Here is a 23,462-nt window from a genome sequence, read left to right as displayed (position 1 = left end):
AACTTATATCCATAAATTATTGGGGATTCAAGCAAAATATTTTTCTACCAAGTTATGCCTACATGCTCACTTCTGTTAACTAAGTTAATTAAGTTATGTGTTTTGACAAAAATCACATAAAAATTTTACAGTTTTTTGGCTATGTATTTAGAATAATATTAAATGTTACTAAAACAACTAGGAAAACTATTTTACCTAAAAGTTCATTTCAACTTTACAACAACATAAGGGCTCATATTTTATCTTCATTCAAAACTTAAGAAACTAATGGCTTCAAGATCTTACCCGTCTCACAGTAGGGTTCACCATCCTCCAAATGAAAAACATTATTACGAATAGGTTTTCCACAGGCCACACACACAAAACAGGAAACATGCCAAGTTTGTTTCAAAGCATTGATGACTTCCTGTTATAGAAAGGTAATTGGATGTAAAAAAAAAAAAAAGATGACAATACACAAATGCTCGACAAATACCGCCCTTCTAAACTGACCCAAACGAGACACACATACTTTTCCTCTGCCTTGAGTTTTTCACCTAAGTAACATGAGATATGTAAGGACAGACTCATAATCAGCTAAACTGATGCATTACATTAACATGTGCATTTCTCACAAATACACATCAATAAACTTATTTGAAGAATGATTACTGTGTTATTTAAACATTATACATGCAGTGAATAAAGTAAGCATCTCTAAGTGCTTGTTACAATACCTTCTGCTTTCTCTCAAAGGGTGTCAGAAAACATTAACTTATAAAGGTTTCATAGTATTATCTTGAAAATGTCATGGAGGAAGGGCAAAACATCTAAAAACTGAAACAAAACTATACATTGGTGCATTATGGAAGCAGTAACTTAATCGGTGTAATCCAATCAATTTAACACATGTTCAGGATTTTGGAAATTAGCTGTGACTATATTAAGCACACACTCAAAGCCGTGTCTAAAATTTGAACCATAATGCGTGGATTCTAGTCAACAGTGGCCCTATGATTAAATACACCAAGTATCAAAACCTTGCACCAGATTTTAACTAGTAAAATAATTTTGGGGAATCATTTCTTTAGATTGAGGTTAAGGGATACAGCCATTAAAAATCATTTCTGAAGAATAGTTAGTAACACAGGAATTTACCCTTTCCGTACTATTTATCACAAAAAAAGGATGCTATACATAAAGTAGGGTTATAATTTTGTAAATGAATTACTTATAAGGAGCAAACTGCAAGAAAATCCATCCTAAGGTTAACAGGAATGATCTGGGATTGATAAATACATAGGTCATTTTAATTTCATTCTTTACATTTTTTTTTATTTTCCAATTGTAGAGTGAAATATTTTCTTTTATAATTAAAAAAATACTGTCAAACTAAAAGAAAATGACATACAATAAATTGTTAGCCATAGAAAATGCCATAGTTCACTACTGAAGGACAAAAAAAAATTGCAGTTGTGAAGATCCAAAAAGAGCACCATGAACATGTACAACAAATGTACATTGAACCAAACCACTTCCCACTGCATCCAGCATATACTTCCCTTTCTATACATGAGACAGACTGCTATTCCTTCTTTAATACTAGGTGACCAACAACTAAAACACAATCCAGAGAATCTGTCCTTTTAGCGACGGTCTGATCAATCTCGGAAGCCGCTGAATATAAGATTTCCGTTTCCTAGAACCTCATTTGGTTCTAAGACTCTTACTTAACTTTGTTTTATCCATTATTCTAGAATCCATACAATAGACTTATATCCTAAAACAGTATTAATATATCCTACTTATTATTGGTCATTTGGGAAGGTAGAACCTGAATTAGTCTATCCTTTTGTTCTCAACATATTGTACAAATTAATACTACAGAAATACTTCATGTGATATATTTAGAATTTTTAAGTGCCATCAAAGTTTTAGACATATTTAAAGACATAGTCTAAAATTAAAGACTATTCAGCAATTTGTTAACTTTTTTAATTGATATGAATTTAGTTTCATTATTATATCTTTATATTCAGAATATCAAAACTCAGCCATAACACTTCCAAATTTTGTATAAGCTGTATGAGTTTTGCATGAGACCAGGTACCTAGGTTGCTTTTAAAGTAAAATTCTAATTCCTGGTCATCCATAGGAAATGCCTGGTCCTCACTTTGTAATTGCAAACTGGGTATTCCAGAGTAAGAAATTCATTCATTCATTATTATTTATTATGTACCTGACTCCTAAATTACACCCTTTCTGCCAAAAAAAAAAAAAAAGTGTAGTTTTATTATTTTTCTATATATGTATACTCTCATAAAACTGAGGTTGTATTTTTAAACATTATATGCATTCAAGAAAAATATATCATTTGTAAGTCTCATGTTTTATAAACTTCATGAGATCTGTGCCCCGTGCTTGAACTCTGACAAATAGGGAAATGCTGCTCTTATAAAAGCTATGGAATTTAATTTAAAACAGTGAAGGTGTCAGTTCTGAGAACTCTGATGTGTGTGGTCCTGTGCGACCTCTTCATTCCTGAGCAAACAGAGTCCTGTTGAGGTAGCACACCCACAGTAAATTATTTTTCCCCCACAGTGGCTAGACTTTCACCAGACAAACCAGCACTCAGTAAGACAAAACCAAAGACAACTTAACCCCATGAGTCCGATCCACAGAGGTCTATTTAGTTTTGCTTTACAATAATAAATAGTGATGAAAGCAGAGAAGGGATCAAGCAAGAAGAAAATAAAAAGTCAAAATGATGGAAGGGTTTCATAACAGAAATGGTTCTGCTCTGAAATTCATCCAGAATATAAAGATCTCCAATACTTACTCCAAGGATCTTCCTTTGGCATCGGCCGCATTCAGGAGCAAAGAATCTCTCATAGCACAGCTCACAATACAGAGCTCCCTTTTCCTCCACAAATCCAATGTAGGCCATTGTATTTTTGCAGTGAGCACAGTTAAATTCTTCTGGGTGCCAAGATTTCCCCAGTGCCACTAGGAATGGTCCCCTGCCAGAAGCAAAGAGATCAAGTTGGCTCAGAAATAAGTTTCTCAAGTTTGCCTGGATAGGACCTCTTTTATACAATGTCCAAACTCTTAATTACTTGCTCAATTTTCCTTCTCAAGGACTGAACACATAGGTGCTGTAAATTTACACGAGGGCTCTCTGCACATTTATGTGAAAAGAGGGGAGGAGTAAGAACACTGAAAGGCCAAACTCCCCCCCATATTTTTCTGTCTTCAAGAGATTTGGTAGTTATGGTTTTTGAGTTGCAATGAGTGAATCTGTTTGTGTCATGATTATGATTGAGAATGAGGATGTTAACTGTGACAGAAAATAAAGTAACTAGAAAAAAAATGCTTTTTTTTTCAGATGAGAGTATATTTCTATAAAATAAACAAAAGAAAAAAATACCAATTTGATGTCAGACTTAAAAATAATAACTATTACCTAAGAAAACATTCTAGTCAATTTCTCTTCCCTACACATTGTTTCATGTATTTATTTCTCAACTTTATTAAACACATCAAATCCTCACCCTCCAGAAAGACTACAGAAACTGTAAATTGGATATTAGAGGTTGTTTGAAGCTACTTAGAAAGATTTTCTTTAATTCAAATGTGACTTAGTTTTAATACACATTTGTATCAAGGTAACAAATGTTTGCAAAGATACTTTTTTTTCCATTAAATACCACACAGTCATGAACTGATAAGATGGGCTTGGTTTGCTTGACAGGAATCCATTATGAAGCCTTATCTAGTCATGAAGCCTTATCTAGTCATGAAGCCTGCAGAGATGAACCATTCTAGCCTTTGCAACATACTTTTCAGTAGCTACATCACACTAATTTTTATTCATAGAGTGGCTTTACCTCCAAGGCACTTTTACACTTATCTAATTTGTCCATGCAGCATTCCTCTGAGACAGACCAGGGCAGTTATTACGAACTCAGTTTAACAGATGGAAAAGCTGAGATATGGAATGTTCAAAAGATAACGACAAATATCATAAAATCACTGACTGAGTGAAGGCCAGAAGCTGAATTCCTTGATTTCTAGTATACTGTTCTAGTCAATTGATATTTTGCCTTTGATCTCATTACCATCAATGATCATCACTTAGAGACCACAGGGTAATTGTTATTAAGCATCAAATACCTGACTTTGAGGCAGGTTATTAATAGGAAAAGTCACAGAAATAAGCATCATAAAGTTGAAGCATTTTTTTAGCCTTTAACAACATAACTCTAGAAATTCAGTAACTATCTCCCACTGGGAAATTCTTTGCAAATACATTGATGTTTATACTCAGAAGTGATGCCTAATTCTGTAAGAGTCAAGAAAGTAGAAAGGCTCTTGATGAATGATTAAAATGTGTTCTGTGGTAAGAGGGTGTTTTCTAGCCCCACTTTCTGCTGCCTTGGTTCTTATTAAGAATGTGCCATTTTGTATAAGCTCGTGCATGCAGCTCTCTTAGCATGTGAGACAAGTAATTCATATTATTATTTTTTAAATTTTAGGGCACTACAGTTTTCTTATCTCTAACAAGGAATGCCTTTGTTAACTAAATTCTACTAGAAAAAAAAGAAAGAAAAAAAGGGCTACAGATCACCCCTGTAACCAAATATGTTACTCTGGGTAGGATGTCTGTCAATTTTTAACTGGTTTGTAAGTAACAACCCTACTCAACCAGCTCCTTCATTTCATTTTCTCAGTATACACCATATTTTGTTGTGTATAATGTGCACCCATATTTTTTGGCCCAAACTTTCAGGGAAAACAGTCTTATGTTTTAATTTTTTAATTCAAATTGTTATTTGTTTATATCTAAATACTTGTTTTTTTTGTATTATGTAGGACTTTTAGCTTTTATTTTTTAACATATTATGGTACTAGCAATTTTATGTAACAAATATTACAAAACACAAGAACAGATATAAGGCACAAGAAATATTATGTACCGGTAACAAATTTAGGATATTTACGCATCACAGAAGGCCAAGAACTCTTCATCGTTGCAAGTTCCACATAAGTTCAACAAAACCAATTAAAATATTCCAGGGTAATATTTTGCATATGGATATTGCTATTGATTTCTAGAGTTACATTTTTAACTCCTAAGCATAAATAAAATAATTAAAAACATTTATATAGATACGGAATTAGTACTACCCATGTAATATGCACCCTTATTTTCCCCTCACAAATTTGGGTGGAAAAGTATGCATTATACACGGCAAAATACAGTATTTGGCAAGTAGTTTTCCTTCAAAGATAAACCAATGAGCCACAATGCTCAAAGCTAGACAGAGTTTTATGAGTGCTCTGAGCTTTTCCACCAGGTGGGTATCAGGTTATATATGCTTGAAAAACCTGCCAGGTTAAATTTACTGAGACCACAATGTAAGACGATGGACCACAATGTAAGAAAACTTTAGGGTTTTATGCTACCATTGGTCTGTATGTTCAGATTGTTCAAAACAATATACTAGGGTGAATTTTTTATTAGGGTACATCTTCACCACATCCATAAGCCTGGATAAGCCCCGAGACCAGCATCCTTAGGCTGCTCAATTTGCAAAAGAAGTCAATCAACCTGTATTCCCTTAAAGCTAAGTGTTGGTATGCACTTGGAATAAAGAGTTTTACTCCTGGAACATGTGTGTCTATCAGTGCTACCAAATAGCCAAGAAAGGTCAACTAAGAGAAAAAGACATTTAAGAATAATTGATTGAAGACAATATGATTCTTTTTCTAGATTTTCTAAAATATGTGTTGAGATCAAGTCAGACCAGCACAGAACAGGGTTCTGCAAATCAGAGCATATGGACCTGACCCATCCCATGGAATTATGATCCATGTTAAGTGTGACACTATCAGTCCGCACTAACATTTGTTACAGGAAATAGCTCTATGAAATCCACCTTTGCTCTTCCTGCAAATTGCTGTTGAAAGTGTTGTTAGATCACACAGGGCCATTTTCACATGGATTCCTTGGAGAAATCCCTTTCAGATTTTTGCAGCAAGTACAAAAATAAAGTAGTTCTTCTGAGCACTAGATTTATTTTTTATGCCAACGTCTAGTAATTTGCAAAATTAACTTCCTTTTTTTTTTTGTTGACTGCTGGAAGGCTTAAAGTCAAATTTAGTCTAACCACAGGCAAGTATGTGTGTCAATGTTGTAGGTCTTGTCCAGTGTCAACATCAAATTTGTCCACTGTTCATTTTTTTTTGTTTTTCCTTTTATTTTTGTTTAATTAAAGTTTATTGGGGTGACAACTATTAGTAGTTACACAGATTTCAGGTGTACACACTAATCATCAGAGAAATGCAAATAAAAACCACAATGAGATATCACCTCACCGCAGTGTTCATTTTTAATAGCCCATTTGATATTTTCATTCTTCTTTTGCTCCCTTTTGAAATTTAGAAGGTTATCTTATATTTCATGTATTCTTTAAAGCCTTTTGGGAAGCTTTCTGGAAAAGAGTACCCCAACTAACTAACTAAATAAACAAATAAATAACTAAATAAATAAATATTGTCCATCAAAAGGGTAATTTTGAGATATTGCCTTAGTTTCTTTATCAAATTGAGATAATGAAAGATCTTGACAACAATAAAGAAACTCCTTGTGTACCTTTAAAAACTGAGTTGAAAATGACTTGTTCCTGCCAGACCTTTCTTAAACAAACACGCTCAGTGCAGATATTGGCCTAATCTGATATCCTTGGCTATGCTGAAAGACCATCTTTCTTCATCAATGCCCTTTATGTTATGTACAGATTAAACAATAAAATCTTTTACATATAAAAAGTACTCTCTTCACTGTGTCAGCAGAGACTAACTTAACAAATTCATTAACACAGGATTAACACTGACGAAGTTCTTCTGGGTCCACGTAGGATTGGGTTTCTGTTTGTGAACTGGAACAACAGGCTTGGATAACTGCAAAGTGGAATTAAGTATTCAGCTACCTCTTAGACTACTCTGTACCTTCTGTGTCCTTACTAAATACTTGCTGACTGACAAAGGAAGGGAGGGGAGGGAGTTAGAGCATTGATAGGCTGAGAGAGAAGAGCTACGGCATGAAACTTTTTGCCCATTTTATTTTCTGTGAGACTTATGCCAAAAAGAAAAAAATAATAATAGGAAGGAGAGAGAGGGAAGGATGCTAAGGAAAACATTCTGAGGAAAAGCAAAGCTTACAAATAGAAAGATGAACGGAAGTGAAAACTTCAACAGGGACAATCTAACAGGGATTAAATTCAAAACCAGATGCTTACTTCTAGCTTCCCTTTGTTATTTAATTCTCACAATAAACCTCGGTGATAGACATTAACTCTGTTACTAGGTGAAGGAAACATAGGAGAAGTGAGCTAACTTTCCTATGATCATGGTGGATGATGAATTGTAAAACTGGAATCCTCTAAGGCCCAGCCACTATAGATCACAATTTTTATTTGACCAAAACATACTGCATCAATAGGCATTAAAAACAAAAAAAGAAGTTAAAAAGTCAAAATAAGTTAATCAACCAAAGGCTAAAAACAAAGCCACATAAAAAAGAACAATTATACTAAAAAATAAATAAAGAATCTGATATTCTACTTAACTAGATATAAAAATAAAAATGAATAAGCCTGTTTTATGGTATGCTGAACTTTTAGGAAGGGCCTAGCATGAGCAAACAGTCTAAGGACAACAAAGCTAGAAGAATAGAATGAAACAGAAAAGATTATTGGGAGAAATTGCACAACACACACAGTCACAAATATACACAGATACATGCAGGATGAGAAAAGCGTAAAAGAGAATGAAACACACAGTGACTATCTTTCAAGATTTACAATACTTGAAATTGGAAATATTAACAATCCTTCCTAAAATTTTGAAACACTGTATTTTTTGACACCTTAATTCTTAATTTCCAATGGATTACGCCCAAACTTTCCAATTTGGAACATTAAAAATATATAGTTCTTCATTGATCTGCTTTCATCTTTAATTCACAGCCCTTTAAAATAATTGCATGTAAAAGGCTTTGAGGCCTAATATAGCCTTTTATTTTAAAGATATAAAGGATATGCTCCTTAAGAATAAGTACATGTACAGGTAAAATGAGCCCAAACATAATAAGTGAATAAAAAGAAGAGGTTCTCAATAAGGTAATATTAATTGATAATTTTAAAAAAAGTTTATTGGAGACAATTATAGTTCATTCTGTATATTGAGGTTATTATAAAATCAGAAAAGTAGGAGGAATGTGCTTCTATATAGTAAGACAAGTGGGATATAATTTCAACTTGGCAAGACAAATAGCATACATTCTTCCAAGTATTATAGAAAGTTCATTCATCAATTGAACAAACATTTGCTAAATGCAATGATATATGCCAGGGACTGTTCTAGGAACAAAGATATAGCAAGAAACAAAGCCAGAAAAAGCCCTGCTTGCATAGAACTTACATTCTAGTATGGGGGAGACAGACACTGGTATGTTAGATTTTAAATGCTGAGGAGAAAAATGAAGCAGGGAGGGGAGAGAGCGAGACTGTGTGTGTGTGGGGGGGAGTGGGTGAATTTAAACAGGATGGTCAGGAATATCCTGATATTTGAGTAAAGACCTCAAGGAGAAGATAAGCTATGCAAATATGTAGGGGAAGAGAAACCAGGCAAAGGAAGAAAACAGTGATTTTTCACTACAGTAAATCTTGACTCTTGGTCTATGTCTTGCTCATAAATGTTGGTCTGTGTCTTTTGGTTGTTTCCTTAAATTCAGGGGCTAACATATTAAGTCAAGAAACCTATTATTTGCAAGTAAAATCTTAACCAGAAGGAAAAGAAACAAAACCTTTTCATAAAGGAGTGCTCAGAGATTGAAATAGATGGTGAGACAGGCAAAACGCTCTGTCAGCCTCTCCTTGGGGTCACTGAGATGGATCTCCTTATGAGAAAAATATGAAAATCACTGAGCAAGAAACAATTCAGTAATGTTAAAATTCTCTCTCATTGGAATAGACAATGGGTTGACTGAATGTGACTGTTCTGGTGCTGTACTGCTGGCAAACACAGAACAATAATAGTATTATGGCTCTTGTTTTTTAAGCATTCCATAATCTAAGAAGAAATTCAAGCACCATAAATCCCTGACTTCTCACACAAAGATGCTAAGAAGCTAAATATGAATGGTCCACTTAACTCCATGTAATGCAAGTGGTCAATGGATTTTAATGCTACAAGATGTAACCGTCAAGAAATAAGTAGAAGTTTCATAAGCCTATTCTACTGGAAAAAGTAAAATAGCTACATTAGTCTGATTTTCTGTTTTCCTATTATAGCACCACTCCAACAGTGAATCTACTCAGGAGTGGAAGAGTGGAAGAAATGGTACTTGTATCACAAATGGAATGGAAATGTTCCATAGCAAACTTACTCAAAGCTTCAGTAGAATTTCCTAAATGTAACACCTTTTCCATCTGTAAAAAGCAACTAATCAAAGTCATGTCTAAATCATACAATTTAGGCAAAACATCCATAATATTTTAAATATTAGATCCAAATAAAATGATTTATGGAGTTTTAAGCTAAATACACTCTATAAGAGATAACCAATTTAGGACTAAGATTCAGGGTGCTGCGGTTTTCCGAAAACAATTAACTTTGTTAAAATAAATAAATAAGTAAAAACACAAAACTTGCCTTAGTTTGCCTTTACTTAAAAAATGTTTTTGGAAATTTAAAATATTTAGAAAATAAATATAAAGTAAGCAATATAAATTATAAACAAATTATATAAATTACACTGTGGAAAATAAACAACATAAATGACAAAATCTTAAACTTTTCAGTTGGCCAGGTTGTAATATTCTATACTGAAAGTATCAAGCCTGCAACTGCAGCGTGTTTTTAAAACAGGTGTCTGAGAGACTGTCACTTGATCTAATGCCTCCTTGCTTTGGTAAGTGATACTGACACTGAGGCCAAGAACTAGAATTATGCTTTGACTGGGTCTCTGAACTGACCACAATCTATTCAAGCTGCTTTAGCATTTGAGCACCAAACAAATGTGCTGTGTTAATTACTGTTATAAGATCTTGACATGGACTAATCCCTGTTCCTATTAACTTCCTAAGTAAATTAAGCTTTAATGCTTAACTGATAACAAGTGCAGGGATAATCCAGCGCAATATAAAACTTAACAGATGAGGGAGCAATCAGTGATGACCAGTCATATTATTAACATAATACATATGTATTTCACATGGAGAAGATTGTGCATTAAAATTACATCCTGATCTAGCATTAAAATTGAAACCGAGGCAAGGCAGGTAGGGCTTGGGAATGTAATTTCTATTTTGATCTTCATATTTTCTCCATATTAAGTTTTCTTAGATGTGCTGGTAGCGGATGTCACAAAATTTGATAATCAGACAACATGAATCAGCAAGTGATATGGTTTGACATTTTAGTAACCCAACCAATTACTTGTTTACAACAGCACACAAACAGCAGTGACTTCTGTCTCCAAAAAGGGTGTTTTTACCCAGAATATAGTATCCCTAAATACCAGTCTACATTACCAATGTACCATAAGTTACAGAAACAAGTTGACAAGTCAGAACTCATTTTTATTTCATTAATATTAAACCTAAAAATGAAACAACTAAATACAGTCAGTCATTAAAAACAGTGTTTTATGTACTGGGATAAAGCAGTACCACACTAGATTTTACATAGTTTAAGTATTTATGTAAGGCAGTAACCCTAGAGTAGTACTTTTAGGAAAATGACTCTAACCGAATTGATATTATGGCTTGAATGACAAGTGAGTCTAGAGTCACGTGTGATCTGTTCAGGTCCAACATTCAATGAATGCCTGTGTGCGGGATACACCTCTACTGATTTGGTCCTTCTCCCCATAATAATAACGGTTCCTGCTACCACTGCTGGCTAATTCTTATTATAGCAAGAGGGAACTATGGTACTCACTGTGGAAAACACAATGTAAGTGAACAATAATAGCATACAAAATACTGTATTATGATTCTATTTCTGTAAACAACATCTGTCCTCGTGTGTGTGTGTGTATGTGTGTGTGTGTGTATGTTGTAAAACTATGATCTAAAATACTAATAGTGGCTATCTTAGGAAGTGGAATTATGTATGAATTTTTATTTTTGCTTTCAGTTTTTCCCTATGTTTGAAATGTCACAATGAACGTGGACTACCTTGAAAATATGAAAGCAATTCTATTTTTAATCATATACAGTATGCTGTGTTCTTGACACATTTACATTTAACAGCAGGTTAAGGAGAAGCATATATTTGCTTCTTCAAGTATTCAGGCTTCTTCGGCCCCATTTTAAGTTATTAACTAAATGTATTATCCTAAGCAATAGAGGAGGGGAAAAAATGCAAGTAAGTCTTAACCTTATTCAACTTTAGAGAAGCCATTGTTTTAACTCTTTCAAAACAGGATAAATTAAAAATGAGGGGCAAGCTTGAGCGGTCATTTCAGCTGATCATTTATTCGTGCCAACGAGGGAACTCACAGAAGCAATGAGGTCCGGCTGTGCTGTCCCTGCAGTCATGCCTATACCTCACAACATTTTTAAAGTGCTTATTAAGAAATGCTCCGAGAGTTAGTAAGTGCCACTATAGCATACTCATTTGCGATCTCTGGGCCATATTTCCTACTTGGAATTTAAGCTACAATAAAATAAGATTTGGATAAAAATATTATAAAGAAGCAGGTTCTGATCTAGTCTAAAATAGAAAACATTTATGTATAGACTTGAAAGTAATTACGTATATATCTTTTGATGCTTAGGTATTTAAAATTCCAATCTTCTTTCCTCTAGAACTCAAAATTCTTTATTTTATGTCACTAGTTATTTTTCATCTAAATGAAAGTCCTCACTTCTATAATTTGTAAAATAATGAAGTTCAGATAAATGATCTTCAGGGTCCCTTCGAGTCTTAAAATTTTATTATCGGAAAGGCCACATTAATCATTATTTTTTCTTAATTCTGATAGGAATTAATAACTGACAAAACTGGTATTTTCAGTTTTAATTTCGAGGGCCTAGAATTACTTTTCATTAAAATAGATTCTAACAAATATATATTCATATTTACCTACTTCAATAACCATTCCACAGAAATATGGCAAGAATATTTTCACTAATAAAATTTTGACTCTTTCAGTACACACACACACACACTTCAAAAAACAGTAACATTGGTATTAAGTACTTCCAAGAAAATTAAAAAACAACCAACCTGATGACCTGGTTACAGTGGGCACACATTGGAGTTCGTTTTCCTGCTGGAATGTGCTCAGCTCTTTGCACTAAAGTGTCCTGGTCGCTGGGCTGAGGCTGCCCCACAGCTGAGCTGCCTGGTGTCACTGATCTTGAAGAAGCTGCACTATTTGAGATTCTTCCAGTGGAAGGTGCTATGAGTTCAAACACAGAAGAATCAGAATGAAAATAAGTCAAATATAAACTTTTTCTAATAAATAATATAATTACTTTTAAAAATAATGTATTCATTTGCTCACTCAAATTTAAGGAGAGGCTACATACCAAACACTGGACTGTGACTACAGGGATAAATAGAAAAGCGTATCGAGGATTCCAACACAGTGAAAGTTATGACAGGAGCATGTATAGCATGTTGCTTCCAAGAGGAGGAACGGTTAGGGTGAATTTTGACAGCGAGGTATTTCAAGTCATCCAGACATCTCTGCTAACCAATAATTACATCGAACTCCAAACAGATCACAAGCACATTAAAAAATCTCAGTGAGTTGGAGACACCAATACCAAAAATAAACTTACCACATTATCTTTCTCCCCGTACTCTCTGAGATGACAGTGCGATCAGTCACCGACACATTAGAATCGCCCTAGGGCCTTCCTCTCCCTTATCTGTGGTGCTGATGGCATTAGAATCGCCCTAGGGCCTTCCTCTCCCTCATCTGTGGTGCTGATGGATTCTGCTGATTGTTTATCACATTCGTTCTTAGTTTTGCCCCTCATCTCCATTCCTACAATATTGTCCTGGTTTTGGTCCTCAATGTCTCCCACCTGTAAGAGCCGCCAAAATGTCTTGTCCTCTACAAATTCATCCTCCCAACTGCCACCTAAGAATGACATCTGGCCCAATCACAACTCTGTGCAAACCATTTCTAGGATCTCCTGTTCTGTGACCATGGAACACGGTCCATACTTCCAAGCACTGCACACAGGTCCTGCCAGTGGTCTCTGCCTGCCCCACCACCTCACTTCCATCCCTCCCTGTCTTTCACTTTATGCTACAGCAACACCAACCTGCCTCATTTTTCCTCATGAATGGGTCTTCACTGTCATTTCTCTATCCTTTTTCCTATTTTCCTGATAACTACTACCTATTGTTGAAGATTCAGCCCAAAAGTCAACGGCTCCAAAAGTCCTCCCTGAATTACCTCTGCCTGCAGTCCCCTCCACATCATCCTCATTAAATGTTTCTCTTCCACGTTCCCAAAATTTCCTGTGAATGACTTTATTACTGCTTCAACTATGCATATGTGTCTTTTCTTCTCCAACTAGATAAGAAGCTCCCTGAGGGCAGGGACTATGTCTTATTCATTACCCCTGTGACTAATACAGTATCTGGAATGAATGAATGAATAAATGAATGAATGAATGAATAGATGAATGAACGAATGAACTGGAATCAGTATATAAATGAATGTGAAAACTGTAAGGGACTGAAACCAACAGAAGTCCAGCTCTTTACCCACAGGCAATTAAAATGTCATGAAAGAGAAAAGGCATATATTAAAAAGGTTTAAAAGGAACAGCTTTTAAGACAAGCACACACATACTACAAATTAACAAAGTGTGTGTATGCATATGTGTGTGTGGGTATTGACAGGAACCATATTAAAGGTGTGGTCAGAACTGGGTAAGATGAGTTAGGATCATTTTCCCTCACCACAATGAAGCCTGCTTGCAGTCATGTGCAAGTACAGATCCAGAACCGAAGCATTTACAAACACTGAGCACATCTCCTATGGTGCTTGGCCTGGCACTCCAGCTGTGGAATGGCATTTGACTGGCCGGGGAGCCCTACTACTGCCCATGTTTCAGGTGATTCAACTGGACTGGAAACATGTTTTCATTCTCTTCAACTCATACTTTCTCTTACAGAAATGTAAAAGAAAACCATTGTGATATCACTTTGTATACTCTCATCTTTGCTACCTCATTGACTGACACAGCACAACTCTCTTCTCTGTGGGCCTTCAATTTCTATATCCAGGCCTGATTTCTCCTGGACCACCACCAGGCATGCATTTTCCATGCCAAATCTTATTTATGTCTTTAAGTTCAGGACATGCAAAATGTATTTCACCTTCTTGCACATCTTCCCGGCTCTTCCTAAGAACTGCCATTTACTTAGGCATGGCCCTTGGCCTCCTATGTCCCTGACATTCAGTGCCCAGGTGCTAACAATGGTTTCACTGTAAATGTTTCCAAGGTCTGTCCCTTCTTTCTAATCTGAACCCATTCTCTATCATTTCAGTCCTAGTTTCAATCCCTCCAGTCTGGACCATTACAAGTCTCCTAAGCAGTTTCTCTGCTGCCAGTCTCTTCTTTGACCTCTTGTGCTACATTCTTTTTCCAAATGCACGAACCTGATCGTTCTTTTCTGCAAAGCTTTCGTAACTCCCCACTGCAAACCCCATGCAGTCCTGCCAGTCCAGTCCCTCCAGGACGTCACTCTAATCCCCTTTACAACCTTCTCTCGGATGCTCCCTCACAGCCCTGTCATCATCATCATACTCGATTCTACTCACTTAATAGTTAACTTGTGCTGGCACTGTTCTCAAATCCTTACAACAGCCCTAGGATTTAGGCATGATCAGTAGCCCCTTTTTACTCTTCCTGAGGCAAAGAGAGGTTAAGAAACTGCCCAAGGTCAAACACCAAACAAAGGGCAGTCCTGACTCCAGGCAGTCTGTTTTCAGAGATGTGCTCTTAAATGCTATGTTCTTGTCTATTCACTGTCCCTTGAACATGCCATGCCATCCCCTGCTTCTATGACCCTCAGCCAATGAAATGTCCCTCTGTCCTCTGCTGCTCAGTTTTCCCATTATGCACGGATCATGAAAGTTCCATTTTCACCCCCAGTATTCCTGACGATCCCAGCTACGAGTGTTCTCCTGCTCCTCTTAACATCTATAACATCCCTGCCTGTATAATTTATTTGCATTTATCAATATCCTGTAGTATCTTTTCCTTCCAAAGTAAATGATACACTCTATCTACTATCAGAACACTGCCTTACAAATAGAAGGCAAAAATTAATATTTAACCAAGTAAATGAAAAAGAGAAGGTTCCAAATCATTTTCATTTTTGCGTTTTTAAAGGACACTACAGAGATTTTGTAAATGTGGATTAGGTTCAGGATTTCAAACAGTGGGAAAATTACCAAGTGAAAACTCTGAAAATCAAACCTTAAAGAGAGTCAAACCCTTTCATCTACCATATGCCTTTATTTTATCACATTATCTATGCATAAGCCCTAAAGTACTGAGTCACTGAGACATTTTTAGCAATAAAAGAGTGTAGTAATTCTGCATCAGTCATTGTAAAATGGGACGTAATCCATCTGGCCCGTGCATCAAGGAGAAAGTACGCGGGGAACTAACTTATTTAACATGAGAAGCCATTCTTAAACGTGAAACATCTGACGGTCTTAAGCACATATAAAAAGGCTCTAAGCTCACTGCTGTTTCTTTCTTGGGAAGAAAAGCCTTGCTTTCTATTACTGCCCCATTTTAACCACTCTGGATAGGACCGATGTCCTCACACCTCCGTTTTGTTGCTGTGTTGCTAGCACACTGGCCCGCACACAAAGCTACACAAGCCTGTTAATTACCAAGCCTGAACATTTCCAAGGCCCAGTTACTTCCTGTATGAATAAAATGACGTTTCATTTCTTTAAACTGAACTCACTACTCTAGGCAACTTTTGAGCCATCAAGTGCCAACCCCCTGGCTTCTGCGCTCTTGGCTTACTGGGAAAGAGGAGTGTAAGAAGGTGAGGTCTTGGGAGTGGGGAAGCCCCAGAAAATGAGCCCTGCATCCTTCAGAATTCTGTGGAGAACTGCTACTGTACGGACAAAGGGCCTTTCATGGGTATAGTGACTAAAAATACTTCAAACTTACCGAACCCAACTTAAAAATCACCTACTGTCAGGTAGAAAAAAACAGACATCTCTTTAGAGATGACAATCTCTAAAATGACAACCTACTTATTTGCAATAATTTTTTTTCACTTAAGTCCTAGTAGAACTAGGAACATTGAATTAGCTCCTTTCACAAGCAAGGAGCTTAAGTCACAAACAATTTAAGTGACTTATTCAAACTGAATAATGAGTGAGTCAGTAAAGTGTCACAATGAGAACATCAGGAAGTTAGTCCTTGACTCAAGTTTTCCTTTTTAATCTTAATCTGGAGCAGCTACCATCAAATTTGGCTTCTTTTGTGGCTAATCTCTACTTTACTGGGATCATGTTTCAAAATTATTTTTTTTCTTTTGTATCAAATACATTTCAGCACCACAAAACCCATCTAGAAATTTGGAAGGGGCGACACGGTGGTTCAGGTGGTTGGAGTGCTGTGCTCCTAACGCCGAGGTCGACGTCGCAGGTTCAATTCCCACATGGGCCAGCGAGCTGTGCCCTCTACAGCTAAGACTGTGAACAACAGTTCTCCCTGGAGCTGGGCTGCTGTGAGCTGCTGTGTGCTGCCAAGAGCGGCCGGCGGCCAGCGTGAGTGGCCAGCTGCTGTGAGCAGCCTACAAACAAATAGCGACCGACTGCCTCAGCCGGGGTGGGGTGGGGGGCAAGGCTCATAATACCAGCATGGGCCAGGGAGCTGGGCCCTATACAACTAGACTGAGAAATAACGGCTTGAACTGGAGTTGGGGGGGGGGGGGAGGGAACGAGGGAATAAAACAAAAGAAAGAAATTTAGAGCCATTAGCTACTTTCCAAACCAATAGTGTTGGTGAGAATACCTTTTCCTAACTTTAGAATGTTATTTATGAGTGTTTGGGTTTTGAATGATACACATTCATATTTATTTTATGCTTTTGTCTTTCGTCACTGCTACTAAGACCTAAAATTATGAAGATTATCATTGAATAAGTAAATACAAATTTGTGGAAAAACCTAGCAGCATAATAGAATACTTTCTCAGTGTATAATATGTACAGTTGTCATATTAATCAAGTAAAATATACCCACAATATGTTGAGCTGCTAGTTTTTAAAATATTTGTCATAGTGATATATCTGAGAATTCTAAGGGGCAGTACTTCTTTAAAAAAGCAACCAGACTTCTGACTTAATTAAATGTGAAATTTAATTTACTACAAAGAACTAAAGAAGTAATCTCTCCTGGACAACAGGCTATTAACTGGCATAACAAATTTTTAAAAACTGAACCACATATATTCATTAATTTAGTAGAACACCGATTTCCCGTTATTGGGTAAATCTGTGTGATACATTATTTGGAAAGATAAATTAAAAATTCTTTACTTTAGAAAAATCTTAATTGCATTTTTCCCCCAAGCCCATGATTTAGGTTTACTTTATTTAGCAAATTAGTTAAAACAAGTTTGAAGCAATCTTATCCTGAGATTTATTTATGTTTTCTTTTCTCATCATTGTAAGGCTCCAACCAAGTGATTATTAAGTTATGCAAGTAACTTCTGCACTATGGGCCATAAAAGTGTATCACTGGAGGTTTGTTTGCATAATATATACAATAATACACAACATTATAAAATACTAACATTATAAAATACAATAATACACAATATTATAAAATACTATGTAATATATAAGGAATTATACATTATCTGATTTTTTACTACATGTTTCAAAAATAGCTGAGCTCATTAAAAGGAACTTGTTTACATAAATAAGGAGTTTACAGAGAGAAAATACAGATTAAGGGCAATAGAGCTCCTGGTAGTACAATATGTGAATTCTCTGAAAACAGAATAAGATGGGATATTTGATATTTCTGCTTTCCATCCATGCTCAAAAAAGGCTGTTAACTCGAAACCAATACACTTAAAAAACCAGTGGTGAAGATTATAATGTATACGTTAAACAGCTGGCCCGACTGTACTTGAATAGGCAAGGAATTCATCAGTTAACTCTTTTGGGTCAAGGCAAATTATTCAACTACCAGTAAAACAGTCTTATTACTGATATGTACTAGGTGAAAAAAATACTACTTTATATCAAGTCTCACTTGGAAACTTAACATAAGTCGATTGGGGCTGGGGAGTGACAGCCCAGAAAACAAACAAATAACAAGAGACACTGATAGTGTCTTTCTTCTAAGGTACATTACTCTTACTAGATGTAGTGTTTTTGAGTTGCTGAACATGTTACTCAGTAGGAGAACAAGTCTGGTGTTGGAAGATGAACCGCTCACAACAATCCAAAAAATACGTAACTTCATGACTTCCTCCCAGCTCTACAGTACATCCTGGTCCAAGCCACCGTCATCTCTTATGTGGCTTATTGCAGTTACTGCCTCTAGATCTTATTTCTTGCCAACAACACAGAAGCCAGTAAAAACTAAATCAGATCATGCTGCTACTCTGCGGCAAACTCTCCAATGGCTCCCTTCTAAGTCAGAACTAAAACCAGAGGCACTACAGACTCTGACTCCTGTTACCTGCCTGACCTGCTCTGCCACTCTCCGTGGCCAATACAGGTGAGCCACACTGGATTCCTTACTATTCCTCTCAATGTCCAGCATGCTTCTGATTCAGGGCCTTTACTCTCTATTCCCTCTGTCTGGAAATCTTTTCCCCAGCTGTTTGCATGGCTTATTCCCTCACTTCCTTCAGGTCTCTGCTCAAAGGCCATTTTATCAATGTGGCTTTCTCTCACCATCCTTTATAAAACAGCAACACCTTCCCCCACAAGCCGGCATTCCCTAGACTCCTTAACTGGTTTATCTTTCTCCACAGTGCTCATTGAACACATTTCATATTCTTTTTATTATCTAGCTCTTCACACCTCGAGGCCAAGGACATCGTATTTTGTTTGTTGCCTCTCTCTCTAGCACCTAGGACAGTCCCTGACATATTGCTTAATAAATCTTTGTTTAGAGAATGAATGACTCCAGCACCAAAATTAGTGTCTTCTCACTCAAAGGAACCAGATCAGATGTCTTAGAGAAACTGTTGATTCTAGGACTGGGACAAGAAATGAACAATGAATGTCTAGATTATCTTGTCAAATTAGAAAGCAAGGAAACTATCAAAGGCTACTAGAGTTGTATCAAATGGACTTGACAAAGCAGATGAGATGGTTTGAGCATTAATAATAACAACTACAAAGGATCAAAACACTTTAAATATGTTTAAACCCACTAGCTCAAAATAATTCTGGAATTTAAAAAAAACTGCACTGATCTTTAGAGGATGCTTAAGAACAAATTCATTATTTCAAAAACTAGTAAAATTTAATGAAGGGAAAGAATCAAGCTTTAACAATTTATTACCTCATAACTGATCACATTTCATCTATATCCCACTCACTCCCTTGCCATCTCTGAACTATTCTGAAGCAAATTCAAGATCTATCATTTAATCCATAATATTTCAGTATGATCTCTCTAAGAGTACTCTTTAAATACCTAGGCATAATACCATTATTGAACCTAAAATAGCATAATCAAATAACCAATTTTCAAATGTTTCTGATTATCCCCTGTATTAGTTTTCTATTGGATCTGAGCTAGAATTGATTCCAGAGTCATCAGCACGTTAATGACATTTGAGGCTGTGGGAGTTAATGAGATTCCAGGGAAAGAGTAGAATGAAAATAGAAGAGCTCCTAAGGCATAAGGCAGAACAACATAAATTCTTTCAGGACAGAGAGAGAGGTAAGAGAAAAACCAGTAAGGTACGTCACGTAAGCCAAAGGAGAAGAGTGGGCAATTTGGGATCCAAAACCACATGTGTCTGACTCTGGAGCCTATGTCCCTATGCAATCACCCATCAAATATTTATTAGGTGCTACTGTGAGCCAAGCTCTTTGTCGTCACTGCCTTAAACCCTGGAACTATGAAGGCAGATCTCCTCAAACGTGATCTAAACCTGGCAGTACTAACTTCTGGACCAGTTTAGAAAGAGGGGACCGTGATAATTGAGATGATCAATTTCTTCCATTCTAATTTCCCTAATGGGCCTGGTAGGATAGATTTAGGAATAATGCATGAAAGCATTATTTTTTAGTTGCCCTGATGTGTGTGATAGCTTAGATGACCACTTTTAAACCCTTCCTGTATTTGCAAAAGATTACATTAGTTTCCTACAGAGATGTTACTTCCTTTCCCTATACCTAGCTGCTCATACTTTTCAGCCATTATAATTAATGGCTGCAAAGTTCTTGAAATAAAACATATGAATATAAGGTTAGATTCTTCATGTTTTGAGAACATTTAAGAGGATTTATATAAGTTGCTTCAGAAAGGGAAATGTAATTATAGATCTCATACTTCTGCTAAGGACAAATAGGCTTGAAGCATTAGAATGTTGAATCCACTTTGATGTACAACTCTACATTGGCATAAATATTTCAACTACTCCATTAGAGCCAAAGAGAAAGTTATGGTAGTAAATTTGGGGATAACCACACTATATATATTTTTAAAATCCTGTAATATTTCATTCTTATGAAGTCATAAATAAGGCTATCAAGAATCCTAATGTTCACACCCCCCAAAAGAAAAAAAGACAAATATTTACAGCCTTGACAAGACAGAAGTCATATGTGAAATTTTATGGTGTGAAAAACAACTGGCTCAACTGCAAGGGGAGTTCCTGTTATAAACACCGAAGCTAATGCTGTACTCATATAAATAACTGGGCTACATCAAAGTGACATTCTGGGGGAAATAAAGTATTGTAATTCAACATCTCAGAGACTATGTTCACAAAGGTATGGCAGAAATGTTACACATACTAAATTGGGTAGCAGTGATGGCAACACACTTGCATACTGTCGTGGGCAACAAGTGCTTTTTTCTCTGTACTGTCCCTCAACCATCTCAAACAGTTGGTGGCCAAGAGAAGCATAGAATCTGTGCATTTTGTCTGTCAAGTTCCTTATGTTAAAAGTATAAACAACAGTCTGCGCTCCATAATCCAGGCATGAAATTATATCCAGTACAAATAGAAAGGATTTAAAGTTAAGCCAAGATCTAGGATCAGAGGGAAAGTACATTCTGGAGAGGTCTGTGCAAATTTTATAAATGGAATCAAGGATTTTTTTAATTCAATGATTAAAAGCAAAATTGGACAGATTAAACTATTATCATTTCTCTAAGTAGTGGAGAATGCTGGTATGTATGCCATAAAGAATCGGAACAGGTGCGCCCAAGGCTAAGTATCAAGTATTTCCGCAACTTCAGAAGGTTAGTTTCTTCCATTAGCAACCAGCCTTTCAACTCTAAGGACTCAGATTAAACTGGATCTAGAGTGTCTTAATTAAAGTGAGTGCGGGGATGTGGATAAGGTTCAGTTTTCTTTTTAATTTGTGGCATCACACATCATCAAAATTCAGGATACACAGACTTGCCTTTTTCTCCTGACTAACTGACGTTACAAAGAAAACTTCCAGTTGGTCAGAGTGACAAGTAAAACAAACCCAGTCTATACCTTGCAGATAAAGACATGAGATCTTCAAATATCTGGTTTTACCACGGTTCAACTAAAAATCAACATATTATTTATCACTTACATGCAAGATTTTCTAAATAATCTCAATATTACTGTTCCAATTTCAAATTTTATAACAGGAAGAAAAATCCATGCTCTAACTGTGGATGGGCAATGTACTTCACATTAAAAAGAGAAGAATGGGGGCAGGGAGGAGGGAAGTATGAAGAAAAAAGGAAACAAAACAAAGAAAAAAGAAAACTTAGATAAAATATTTTTAAAAACAAAAACAAATCCGGTACGTGACTCACGACCTCAGGAATACTTAAGAGAACCACTGGTGAACTCATACAGACTGTAAGCTAATAAGTTATTTAACATACTAAATTTGTAGAATTTTGTTCATATTTGGATGAGAAAAGTGAAAGGACATATATTAAAATTATTTATACTGACATTGTATCTGGAATTCTGATATGCCCTCCTTCCAAAGTAATATGAAACCCAAATGGGCTTGGCTCTTACCATTTTCTCACCGATTTTCATCTATGTAAGTGTGAAAGCAGCCTAATCTCAGAAATAAAGGAAAACAGTACCTCAGGTTTGAGTTGCTAATATATAAATAGCATTCTTTTAATGTAAGCAAAAAACCTGAAGCAGAAAAGGAAAGAAATTTAAGGAGATATCCCCCCGTCAAGCAATAACAACTGTAAAATTTAAAACCTGGACTCTTTTTTACATTTCTAATAGTACTATTAATTCTCTCAGATCTCTCTCTCTCTCTCTCTCTCTCTCTCTCTCTCTCTCTCTCTCTCTCTCTCAAAGTCATTAAGTCTCTGACATAAAGGAAACTTAATTATCTCTATCCAAAGTTATGTTTGAATTTCACATCTTTTAAAAGCAGAGAACATTGCTGAGTTGTTTTATGCCGGAGGAAGCAGTATCTCTAGCATAATGACTAATGTTAAGATAAACTTGGGCTCCTAGTTCTGCTAATTCCTAGTTGTGTGAACTTAGAAATATCATTATTCTGGGTCTTAGTTTCCTAAACTGCAAAAAAGCAAGAACAACTACCTCAAAATATGAAGAGCGTTCAAGGAGGCAGTGTAAGTAAAGGGTTTACTTACAGTTCCTTGCATGTGTAAGAAATGCTTCATAAAGGTCAATTATTATTACACTCTCTGACATAGTTAAAAAATATATAAAGTATCTACTCAATCAACATCTACTTAGAGAATGCATACAATGTATTAGATCTAGGAACTCTTCTGCTATGAAAGATACATACACTCAAGAGTAAGATTCCTGCCCCAAAAGAGTTTATCTTCTTACAGGTATTGTTCACAGGCAAACAGGCAACAGAGTACGTTAGGATTAGTGCTGTCAAGGGCGTTCATGACCCCCAATAAAGTTTGCATCTACTGTGTAGAAGTATCAAGCAAACATTTTATTATTCCTGTGGTTTAAACCTAGCGTTGGCATTTTTTTTTTTCTGTAAATGGCCAGAGAGTAAATATTTTAGCTATTGTGAGCCATATGGTTTATGTTGCAACTACTCAGCTCTGCTATTAAAGCATGAAGGAGCCACAGAAAACATGTAAACAAATGAGCATGGCTGTGCTCCAATAAAACTTTATTTACAAAAACAGGTGGTGGGCCAGATGTGACCCAGGACTACAGTTTGCCAATCTTTGGTTTAAACCATATGCATCCATTA

General features: G+C 36.0%; 1 protein-coding gene across 16 annotated transcripts in view; it reads right to left on the bottom strand.

Moving 5' to 3' along the window:
* Positions 1-23,462, bottom strand: part of PDLIM5 (PDZ and LIM domain 5) — a 189,157-nt gene that overhangs the window by 7,722 nt on the left and 157,973 nt on the right. For all 16 annotated transcript variants that reach the window (XM_074323330.2, XM_074323337.2, XM_074323354.2 and 13 more), the window contains 3 exons: positions 12,280-12,454; positions 2,819-2,999; positions 286-406 (listed from right to left, as the gene is read on the bottom strand). In XM_074323330.2, coding sequence (XP_074179431.2) covers positions 286-406; positions 2,819-2,999; positions 12,280-12,454 — 477 coding nt within the window. The remainder of the gene's footprint in view (positions 1-285; positions 407-2,818; positions 3,000-12,279; positions 12,455-23,462) is intronic.

This window comes from Rhinolophus sinicus, chromosome 1 (genome assembly GCF_057876585.1).
Source record: "Rhinolophus sinicus isolate RSI-liver-muscle chromosome 1, RSI-T2T, whole genome shotgun sequence".
Classification (NCBI taxonomy): Eukaryota; Metazoa; Chordata; class Mammalia; order Chiroptera; family Rhinolophidae; genus Rhinolophus; species Rhinolophus sinicus.
The sequence above is the reverse complement of the archived record's forward strand: the minus strand, read 5'-3'. Positions and strand labels throughout refer to the sequence as shown.